The 12,431-nt window shown below is 37.1% G+C and overlaps 1 protein-coding gene across 2 annotated transcripts in view; it reads left to right on the forward strand.

Annotated features, from left to right (window-relative positions):
* The first annotated feature begins 11,537 nt into the window (after nucleotides 1–11,537).
* The window catches only part of LOC139130232 (uncharacterized), a 37,349-nt gene continuing 36,455 nt past the window's right edge, over nucleotides 11,538–12,431 (forward strand). Inside the window, exons 1-2 of one of the 2 annotated variants that reach the window (XM_070695982.1) lie at nucleotides 11,578–11,719; nucleotides 12,281–12,377. In XM_070695982.1, coding sequence (XP_070552083.1) covers nucleotides 12,340–12,377 — 38 coding nt within the window. In that variant the 5' untranslated portion in view covers nucleotides 11,578–11,719; nucleotides 12,281–12,339. Of the gene's footprint in view, nucleotides 11,720–12,280; nucleotides 12,378–12,431 lie in introns of both variants that reach the window. The other variant, XR_011551824.1, reaches the window with a different exon arrangement.

Raw genomic sequence — 12,431 nt, forward strand, 5'->3', positions numbered from 1 at the left:
TGAAGGAACACTTATCAGATACAAAATTTTACAAAAAGATGAGTACAGATTTTACACCCACAGTTCATGCGAAAATTGTTCAACAAGCAGATAAAATGCATCACAATTCTACAATTTCAGATACAGAGAAGTTAGCTATTTGCCACAATGATAACATTAAAACTCCTTATATTCATGGGCTTGCTAAATGGCATAAATTGAAAAATCCAGACATCACGGTTGACGTTAAACCACCCATACGAGCAATAATCTCACAGATCAATAGTCCCACTCGTAGAGCCTCGCTCTGGCTTCACTATCAACTCATGAATATCGTGCCAATATACTGTGTAGAGTTGGTCAAAGATTCCACCGATTTTCTGAATCATTTGCACCATTATAATGCATCACAGCTGTCAAACTTGCCAGACAATACCATTCTTTTTAGTCTTGACGTGGTGAGCCTCTATCCTAATATTCCCCGTAAAGAAGGATTAGAAGCATTAAAACATGCTTTCAAAACCTGCTCTAATTTAAATGACAAAAACATCAATGATATCATTGATCTAGCAGATATCATCCTTCAAAATAACTACTTTGAATTCTGTGAAGAGTACTACCTTCAAACACATGGTACAGCCATGGGTACTCCCTTTGCACCCATGTATGCTAACATATTTATGAGCTGGTTTTGGAGAAAAACAAGTGTTTATAAAGATCAAGCAGACTTTCTTAAACGTTTCATTGATGATTTGTACGGTATTTGGACACTTGGTGAAAATAGACTCCAAACTTATCACACTTTCCTCATAGCATTCACCCGTCAATCAAATTTACTTTAGAATACGGAACAAAAATGCAACATTTTCTGAATATGTCCACCAGTCTAATTAATGGAAGAGTAGAGACAGATCTATATATTAAACCAACCGATAGCGGTAGATATCTGCCTCCATCCTCTTTTCACCCCAAGCATATATTCAACAGCATTATCTACAGTGGTACCATAAGACTGAGACGCATTTGTTCCCTAGACAAATGGTTTGATCAGCGAATAGAAGAGTTTCAAGATAAATTGGTTAAATCAGGATATAATAAAAATAAGATAATTGAAATCATAGAGAAGGTTCGTAATAAACCTAGGACACATTTTCTTCAATATAACAAACCTAAGACAACAAAGAGAGTAGCATGGGTCAGTGACTTTCATCCTCTGCGCCCAAATATAAAAGAAATGGCCAAAAAACACCAAGATATATTAAAAATTTCCAAAAGAATGCGTGAAGTCGTGCCCCACCCACCTCTTATTTCACAAAGAGTGTGCGCAAACCTTGGTCAACTCATTGTTAGACATAAATTAACATTGAAACGTAGTGACAATATAAATTATGGTTCAGGACCATGTGGAGATAGTAAATGTAAAATAATGTGTTCACATATGGTAAAAACGGACAAAATGACTAATATCCATAATGGAAAAATATTTCAAATAAAAGGGAATTATAATTGTAAAACTGAGAATGTTATATACTGTATCTACTGTGATAAATGCATGTGTCAATATGTTGGACAAACCAAGAATAAAATCAGATATAGAATGGCTGGAACAGGAGTATGATTAAATCTAATAAGTCTGACCCTAATAATCCTGCAATGTTCGTGAGCCAACATTTTAATTCATCTAACCACTCCGTCAAAAATATGAAAGTTGTAATTCTTGAAAAGGTACACAAAGATGACAAATTCTCCAGAAATTTCACAGAGTCCAAGTGGATATTTCAACTCAACACAATGTATCCTCAGGGTTTGAACAGAGAGACACCACAAAAATTCTAGATGTGTAAGCAGATTTTAGAGCTCTTTCTTCATTTCATTTTGACGATTTTTAGTAGGCATCACTCTTTCAGCAGTATTTCTTTTTTAGTTTTCTTTGTAACTGTTCTAGTTTGATGTATTGTAGAATTTCAGTTGTTACATAAGTGTCCTTGGATGTACGCTATTGTCCACGGTTCATACTTTCACCTGTTTGAGCTGTATTTTTAGAGTCGGATATTTTTAGTACGTCATTTCTGTGTGGTTTGCACTGCCACCTTTCCTACACTTTAATATGCAAATGTCTTTCAAGTATAAATAAGCCTTGACGTTGTTTTGAAACAATACCCACACTTTGACCATTCCACTCCTGGGTTTGAAGGAAAGCGGAGCAGTTTTCTGCTCGGCTTTTTTGTAAGTTGGCGCCAATTTTTATTTTTAACTTTTACACGTTTTCCAGTCTCTGTATGATTCAATCTTTTTTAGCATGTGTATTTTACTTTAAGTTTGTCGTTGTTATTTTATTTCAGATTGTTTTAACCTTGATAAAGTGGGATTACTCCCACGAAACGTCGGTGTAATAAATTTTATAAATGAAAAGCTTGGTGTCCTGAGTTGGTGCGTCTTGACCTGCTTTGTTCTATATATATATATATATATATATATATATATATATATATATATATATATATATATATATATATATATATATATATATATACATATACATATATATGCCATATAATATATACACATATGTATATACGTATATAAATATATGTATCCATATACATGTTTAATATTGTTTTTTATACTTCTATATTATATAATTTTATATGTCTTTGTGTCTCTGTGTGTCTCTATGTGACGCCTGTGTTTTTCTGTAGCAACTAAGGAGGAAAGATTTAGTTTCGGAAGATTTACTGTTGTTCACATCGGTTGCTCACATCCAATGCTTTTACAGCATTAAATCATAGTCCCTCCACCAACGGCAGTAGCGGTGACACAAAGACGAGCTCTCTTGAGATCTTCGTATAGAATTTTTGAACTTTATATGAAAGCCGAATAAGCCCTTTTTTCAATCCAAGTATAGTTGGGTAAATATATTTTGTTCTCTTTCTCAAAGTTGCGGGATATTTATCCGCTATATCTAAAGCAGATTAGCCATCATAATAAAACAAATTCAAAGGTAAACAAAGGAGAAACACCATGTAAATACTCAATGTAAACGACAACAAATGCCAGAATTAGGTATTCAGCATTGTCCCTTCCCTAAAGTGGCGGTCTTGGATCTCTGGTTTTCATATTAACCACACACTGGTCAGTTTCATACATTTTGTTGATTGCTGTCTACACCAATTTATTCCAATAGTTTATTACCTGTGATGCAGTTGAAAAAAATTGGATACCGCATATAGGGCGCATACTCAGTACCGAACGTTGGGTATGGACTACCGGAAACGGAATGTGGTCCTAGAAATCATGGAGGGAGCAATATTGAAAACATGGCTTTATATGACAGACATTGAACTCTGCATAGTTCTTAACCGAAAGTCTGCATCATCGAATCTAGCTAAAAGAAAAGTTAATAATGACCCAGTGTTGACGATAGGAACAATCATTGGAACACGAAAAACAAAAGCGTAGCAATATTTCCATTTTTGACCGCACTCAAGCTATCCAAAAATGCCGATTTTCTCCATTGTAAGTTTATGACTCTCCCAAAGTCGCGTGAACATGATCGTGACATCGGATTGACGTGAAAGAGTACAGCAACTGTGCGCAGTATATAATAATACTCTTAATATCATTTTTATGCAAATACTTTTTGTGACACGGCATCGTTTGGTACATAACAGCTACTGTTACGGTTGAATGCTGACTTTCGGTCAGGAACCTAGCATTGTTTGTATCTGTTCACACAACCAACATGAATTTTCATTAAAGCCGCACTTTTCAATCCCAGGTTCTCGCATTAGTGGAGTTCTCCTCCCAGTCAAACACTTGGCCAGTACGATGTTTGATTTCTATAACATTAATTACACAAACTGATCTCAACCTTTTGTCACATTTTGCTAATCCTGCAAACAGAGTTTATGCAAGCTTTTGATTGACGGTCGGTTCAAATCGCCAACGGTCATTGATTCCCTACCACAAACGCTCGAATTTCCTAAAAAATTGTCTTCCAGTCGTGTTAGACTTTGAATATAACCACAGAGTTCGATCGGCAGCAACTTTGCGCTGACCGCTTGGCAGTCTGTGTGTGTTTTTGCGTACGGGGAAAACTAAAAACTGGCATTTTCTGGAGCGTGTGCCCGTGTGTTGCCTGTTTGGTGTTCACCTACGCAGTGAAACGCCGCCATAGCGTGGCGTCCTTTTAAAGGGAGGCTCCGCCTTTAATCTACGCTGTGAATTGTGTGGGTTTTTTATTGTTGGCGATAAGCTATTTCCCTTGCATTTCAGAATGGAAAAGAAGTCGACACATGTTTATTGCTCAAGCGATGCTGTAAAAATCGGAGGAAAAGCGCTGAATGTTTCTTATACGTCTATGGCAAGACATCCTGTACGGTAATTAATTATGCGCAAATCTACTTTGGAGCCAGCCAATAAAACTAGACGTCTGATATATGGTGGACATTTAGGAATGGCAGTAAACCGTTTTACCAAAATGGTACATGACCAGGATCCCTTCGACCTTATTTCTGCTGTATTTGTATCATATTATATCTTCACTAAGCGCTTTCGCATACCCCCCAAAAAGTTGAATAGCCTCTATCTTCCTCTCCACATTTGAGCACCACTCTGTAGCTCTTAATCTTTTTTTTTTTGAGTGACGAGTTCTGATTCTTCCGACTCCCCGAAGCTGTAAAAAAATGACGACTACCTATTGACAACAATGTCAAAAGTCAGCCGCTGTCTTCGACCTTTACAGTGATTCAATTACGGATGGAAAATTTTGAAGAAGACGTGGTATCGGTTTCCATATATCGTCTGACTTGTGAGGCAGGCGAAATACAGGCTCTCGCATTAGCGAATGTGTCAATAGCCCATTAACAGTTTGTCATTCTTTTGTTTTCCATGGAATATTTCATCAAGTAATTAATATTTATATTAGATAAATCTGATAATTGAGTGGGGGCTTTAACAGGGCTGTTCCAAAAACTATGCCGACATAAGATCAGCTTTAGCACTGAGTCAATAGCCAAAAGGAAGGCGATTACCCATACTAATAAGGTTCAAAGGTCATGATATCGCACTCGTATCTAAAAGGAGAATCTGCGTATTATCATGATCCGTATTTGACAGTGTATGCTATACGAGGGTTGGATGAACAGTTTTGAACCCATCTATGAAGTACTACCGGAATGAGTTTCTATGCTATTTACTTTTCAATATAGTCCCCCTTGCGGTGCTTCAGGGCTTGCGTCCCGGCGTTTTAGAAGGTTTCATCTTTGTCGTCAAAAAAGTTCTGAACTGCAGATATTACGTCATCATCGTCAAATGCTTTCCAGGTAACTGTTTCTTCATGTTGGGAAAGATATGAAAGTCTTGGGGTGCTAGGTCAGGGGAATATGGTGGGTGTGGAACGAGTTTGAAGCCGCAGTCACGCACTGTTGCCATGGAAATGACTGACTTGTTGGGTGGAAAATTGTGCTGATGGAATAAGACACCTTTCTCAACTTTCCGCGTCGTTTTTTATAGCCTTCCGTAACTGCCTCAATAGAATAGAATAGTACTCTCCCTTGATAGTTTGTCCTTTTCTAGGTCGTCATCTGAAGAGCTGAAATAAATGCGAACCAACTTCATTGATCTGGCATCGCTCCCTCATAGTTAAGCTCAAAACTTTTCATCCAACCGTACGGAGAGTGCATCAGATATGTGGTAAATATGAAATTTTAAAGAAAAAGTAAAGAAAAAGTATAGAGTAAATTAAAGGACGATTGATTGACCTTTAACCCTCGTCAAAAGTTCGACCACGCAGTCGACACTGTACATACTAAAACAACGTAAATGCTACCTTGCTGTATGAAAATAATGGGAAACAAAGACGATAATTTATTCAGGAAATTCTCGTCTTTGCCATTTTAATGCTAATCTTTCAAACCAAATGATACATGTTTTGAAGGCATCGAAATGCAAATTAATATCCATTACATAACTCTTTCTTTATTTTTTTGTGTTTTATACAGTTTATGTTGGCTGTTTATTTTTTTCAATGGAGAAAAGAGGTGTATGAATTTGATCACTAGGTGATGACGCAGTGTTGCAACACATGCAGCTACAAAAAATAACATTGAAAGGTATTACACTGAAATTGACCTTCCTGCAACACTTTGTAGGTTGAGTCATTGTTTTAATTGATGCCAGCAGCCGATTATACCGGGCTAACACAGCAGGGATATTGATATTGTTTATACCAAAGCAGGCATCCAGTCTCAATGAGATAACTGACACCAAGCACATACAAGAAATCGTCAGAGTTTGCAACTCTATGGTTGAGTTTATGTGTCCTTTACAATGAATAAAAACAACAAAGTTTGTGTGTAGAACCAAACTATTTATCGTGGAAACAATTCACATTTACTGAAGCAAAACTGCAATCACTTCACATGTGGCCACCACTTCTACACATAATTAACTTGCCCCTTGAAATCCTGCACCATCGCCAGCACACGTTCTAAAAATACATTAAGCATTACAAGACTAGTATTTTCACGGTCCCTCAAGAGAGAGCCACTGTATTGTAGTAATACACGTCAAGTTAGGTTGGACAAACGCAATCCTTTCACTACGTGTGTGACGGCTGTGATGTTGACTCAATCAATTAATCCGCTGATACGGACAGCGGATTAGCAAGTTGCCAATGTTTTCGGAGCAATTACAGTGGTGTATACACAAGTTGGAGAGGAGATAAGGAGTTGTCGGTAATATATAAAGCAGTCAGACGGTATGCAGTCAAAATCTTTATTTGATATACCACAGTCAATTAATAAAATTACTTGTATTAATAAAGAAAGCAGTCAGACGGTTTAGAGTTGACCTCTTTATATGAAATATCACTGTCAAAATTAATAAAATCAAATAAAGAAAACCGTTGCACAAAAACCTATCGCTCCCCACCCTTCCCCCACCCCAGGGGACTGATTTCTGTGCCCTGTGGATGAACGTGTCTCTTATTTTTAAAATGAAAAAGAAATGCTCAGATATTAAGGCGCATAATCAGCCGTAAAAAATCTAGGCAAATGCGCGGACGTTGTCTTTTAATTTACACTTGCTTATCTACTAAAACTGGAGAAAACCTTCATCTTGTCAGTGTCCGTATTTGGTTTTTGCTTTATTTTTTATATCCATTCTTTCTGTTTGTTAACTAGTTCGGGCTTTTTGGTGTGGAGCTTCAAGTGGGAACATTAAAATTATATTATTTGGTTCTGCATTCATAAATTTGTTCAAGAATAGGCAAGCTGATTATGAACGTCCGTATCTGAAAAAAAAACCTGAATCAAACCTTTGCTAAACATGTCACAACTTGATAAATATTTTCAATAGGAACAAACGATAGGAAACAAAGGGTCAATACCTCAACTTCCTCCCTAATCTATTCATGAAATTCCCGATATTTTACGCCATTACCACATCGCGTGATGTTTAATTACTAAGTCCCCTGATAAAACTGTGTTTCTGACAAGCAGCAGGGTGTGGTCAAGTAATCAGGGGTGAGTGTTCAGTACGAGGACAAATGACCGTTGACAGAAAATACACGTATTTCTTAGAAATGTCACAAACATCATTGAAAGGATCGATACACACACTTCGTACATTCCCTTGAGACATTGACAAATAAATAAGGTATTTGCATACCAAGACAACGATTTACAATTTGTGTAAATGCTCTCCGAGCATTAAGGTTCAAAGACAAGATATTGGTTTTTTTACTCTAACAATTCTCTGGTGGTGAATAAGCTCAGAACCCTGTAAATTATACATTTTCCGAAAGCCTACATATAGGACAACATTTTGGTAACCACAGTGTCATCATTGTTTACATATCTATCACGTGAGAGGTAATTTGCATAGCCTTTCAAAAATTGGTTTTCCCTATATCTTGTCTCAATACTTCAAATTATCTGACTCAAAGTTGCTGGAATGCAAGCTGTCACAACGCTTTTCCACAGTGTGTCTCAGATTTTTTTATCTTGCTTAGATTTTTTAGCAGAATTTCAAAGAAATTAACTGGGTTAAATTCACCGCTCCGGAAGTTTTTCCGGCATAAAAATTGTTTGAGAAGGTTTAAAAAATTCTGAGACAAACTTTGAAATATCCTAAGAGCAGCTTGCATTCACACAAATTTCAGCCACATATCTCAAAGCATTGAAACAAAACATAGGAAAACCGATTTTGAAAGGTTATGCAAATTACCTGTCACGTGATAGTTATGTAAACAATGGTGACACTATTGTAACAAAAATGTTGCCCTATATCTAGGCTTTTCAAAAATAAATAATTAACAGGGGTTCTGAGCTCATTAACCACCACAGGGTCCGGCGAGCAATATTCGTCTAGAAATTATGAATATGATCAATAAATGTCTTGTATTGAACTTTTTTTTTTCATTATACAAGCCTTACCTGTGTCTAGTGTGTGCCTATTACTTTACCCTAGCTATCTGTTAATAGTATTTCAAAGAAAACAGTCTATATCTGTTAATTGCCCTCCCTAATCCCCTTCATTAATTTGTTCTGCCGATCGCCAACGCGGGGGCTTATTGCCCTGACCAAATACCTCGTTAGCAGCTCATAATTATTCTTACAAAGGTTGGCAACAAACTTGACCCCCTACAATTTGCATATCGACCGGGAAAAGGTGTTGAAGATGGTAAGCTTTTCATTCTCAATACACTGTACTAGCACTTAGAAAAACAGGTGCTCATGCAAGAATTCTTTTCGCAGATTTCTCCACTGCTTTCAATACAATCCAACCCCACATCCTTGCAGAAAAACTCTTTAAAATTTAATTTTAGCAATCAACTTGTACTTTGGATTATTGACTTTCTTACAAATAGATCACAAAGGGTGTTTGTCAATGGTATTTTGTCAAGTATCATTCAAACAAATACAGGTTCTCCTCAGGGTTGCGTTCTGTCTCCTCTGTTGTACATCCTTTATACTGACGATTGTAGAAGTACACATGAAGGTAGCCATCTATAATTTATTCAGGAAATTCTCGTCTTCGCCATTTTAATGCTAATCTTTCAAACCAAATGATACATGTTTTGAAGGCATCGAAATGCAAATTAATATCCATTACATAACTCTTTCTTTATTTTTTTGTGTTTTATACAGTTTATGTTGGCTGTTTATTTTTTTCAATGGAGGAAAAGAGGTGTATGAATTTCGATCACTAGGTGATGACGCAGTGTTGCAACACATGCAGCTACAAAAAATAACATTGAAAGGTATTACACTGAAAATTGACCTTCCTGCAACACTTTGTAGGTTGAGTCATTGTTTTAATTGATGCCAGCAGCCGATTATACCGGGCTAACACAGCAGGGATATTGATATTGTTTATACCAAAGCAGGCATCCAGTCTCAATGAGATAACTGACACCAAGCACATACAAGAAATCGTCAGAGTTTGCAACTCTATGGTTGAGTTTATGTGTCCTTTACAATGAATAAAAACAACAAAGTTTGTGTGTAGAACCAAACTATTTATCGTGGAAACAATTCACATTTACTGAAGCAAAACTGCAATCACTTCACATGTGGCCACCACTTCTACACATAATTAACTTGCCCCTTGAAATCCTGCACCATCGCCAGCACACGTTCTAAAAATACATTTACTATAAGCATTACAAGACTAGTATTTTCATAGTCCCTCAAGAGAGAGCCACTGTATTGTAGTAATACATGTCAAGTTGGGTTGGACAAACGCAATCCTCATTTCACTACGTGTGTGACGGCTGTGATGTTGACTCAATCAATTAATCCGCTGATACGGACAGCGGATTAGCAAGTTGCCAATGTTTCCGGAGCAATTACAGTGGTGTAGACACAAGTTGGAGAGGAGATAAGGACTTGTCGGTAATATATAAAGCAGTCAGACGGTATGCAGTCAAAATCTTTATTTGATATACCACAGTCAAAATTAATAAAATTACTTGTATTAATAAAGAAAGCAGTCAGACGGTTTAGAGTTGACCTCTTTATATGAAATATCACTGTCAAAATTAATAAAATCAAATAAAGAAAACCGTTGCACAAAAACCTATAGCTCCCCACCCCTCCCCCACCCCAGGGGACTGATTTCTGTGCCCTGTGGATGAACGTGTCTCTTATTTTTAAAATAAAAAAGAAATGCTCAGATATTAAAGCGCATATATCAGCCATAAAAAATCTAAGCAAATGCGCGGACGTTGTCTTTTAATTTACACTTGCTTATCTACTAAAACTGGAGAAAACCTTCATCTTGTCAGTGTCCGTATTTGGTTTTTGCTTTATTTTTTATATCCATTCTTTCTGTTTGTTAACTAGTTCGGGCTTTTTGGTGTGGAGCTTCAAGTGGGAACATTAAAATTCTATTATTTGGTTCTGCATTCATAAATTTGTTCAAGTATAGGCAAGCTGATTATGAACGTCCGTATCTGAAAAAAAAAACCTGAATCAAACCTTTGCTGAACATGTCACAACTTGATAAATATTTTCAATAGGAACAAACGATAGGAAACAAAGGGTCAATACCTCAACTTCCTCCGTAATCTATTCATGAAATTCCGATATTTTACGCCATTACCACATCGCGTGATGTTTAATTACTAAGTCCCCTGATAAAACTGTGTTTCTGACAAGCAGCATGGTGTGGTCAAGTAATCAGGGGTGAGTGTTTAGTACGAGGACAAATGACCGTTGAAAATACACATATTTCTTAGAAATGTCACAAACATCATTGAAAGGATCGATACATGCACTTCGTACATTCCCTTGAGACATTGACAAATAAATAAGGTATTTGCATACCAAGACAACGATTTACAATTTGTGTAAATGCTCTCCGAGCATTAAGGTTCAAAGACAAGATATTGGTTTTTTTACTCTAACAATTCTCTGGTGGTGAATAAGCTCAGAACCCTGTAAATTATACATTTTCCGAAAGCCTACATATAGGACAACATTTTGGTAACCAAAGTGTCATCATTGTTTACATATCTATCACGTGAGAGGTAATTTGCATAGCCTTTCAAAAATTGGTTTTCCCTATATCTTGTCTCAATACTTCAAATCATCTGACTCAAAGTTGCTGGAATGCAAGCTGTCACAACGCTCTTCCACAGTGTGTCTCAGATTTTTTTATCGTGCTTAGATTTTTTAGCAGAATTTCAAAGAAATTAACTGGGGTTAAATTCACCGCTCCGGAAGTTTTTCCGGCATAAAAATTGTTTGAGAAGGTTTAAAAAATTCTGAGACAAACTTTGAAATATCCTACTTGTACTAGTGACATCTATTGTCAAGGCAGTAGAGTGAATTCGTATCATCAATACCTAAATTCCAGACAGGACCCTGGGACGATTACATAAGGGAAATGTTGTATAACGATGATGTCACTTATGCAGATTATGTAAAATTTTATATGATCAATGTCCTATCAGAGAAAGTTTAGTAATGTATTTCTTGAAGGGAAGAATATTTTAATTATTTGAACCAATCAAGAAATACTAGTCGATTGGAGGCTTAACTAATTTAATCTAATTAGGATGCTACAATTTCTTTTAAAAAAAGGATAATCACCCACTATCTTCAGTCGGAGGTAGCTGGGCATTCTGATGTGTAAACTTTACACTTCAGTAATAAGCCACCATCATTGATATCCAACAACTCTGTGGGTCTCTACTCTGTCAAAGATCTCGAAGTACCTCTCAGCAGTCACGGTGAGTACGCTCCCCAGACCGGCGAGATAACACTATAACACTTGGTGGAGATATCCGACGGGTAACAAGCAAGCTCACATCAGTATATGACCACAGGGCGTTGTCTACATGTCCGTCCCCAGGGGTGGGTAGGTGTTTCGTTGTATCGCTAATAAAGACATATTCTACCAACCTTTGGTGTTTCAGTCTTAACTTAGCACTGCCCTTGACAATCTTGCGTATACGTTTTATCAACATGCTGCGTCTATTATCTGATGAGTTTGAGTGCCTAATTAGCCAAAGTAATCAAGGGTAAATTACTCATCTGTGGACGCTCTCACCAGATTATCACCGGATTAAATTTGACAAAGTCAACAACGAACGCACCAGCAAGGTATAGGTCTTCAGTTAGATTGTCAAGCAAGCAAGATTGTCAAGGGCGGTGCTAAGACCGAAACACCAAAGGTTGGTAGAATATATCTTTATTAGCGATGCAACGAAACACCTACCCACCCCTGGGGACGGACATGTAGACAACGCCCTGTGATATGACAACTCATTATGGACATTATCTGACGATAGCCGTCCAAAAACCGGCAGCCGACTACAATGACGACGACCAATGACCCGATAACGACAAAATGATGCTCGGAATTCGACTACGAGATATAAGACTCCGGTAAGAACCGATTTGTGAAACATGAAAGACACTTACAGCTCAACAAATAACCAT

This window comes from Ptychodera flava, chromosome 3 (genome assembly GCF_041260155.1).
Source record: "Ptychodera flava strain L36383 chromosome 3, AS_Pfla_20210202, whole genome shotgun sequence".
Lineage (NCBI taxonomy): Eukaryota > Metazoa > Hemichordata > Enteropneusta > Ptychoderidae > Ptychodera > Ptychodera flava.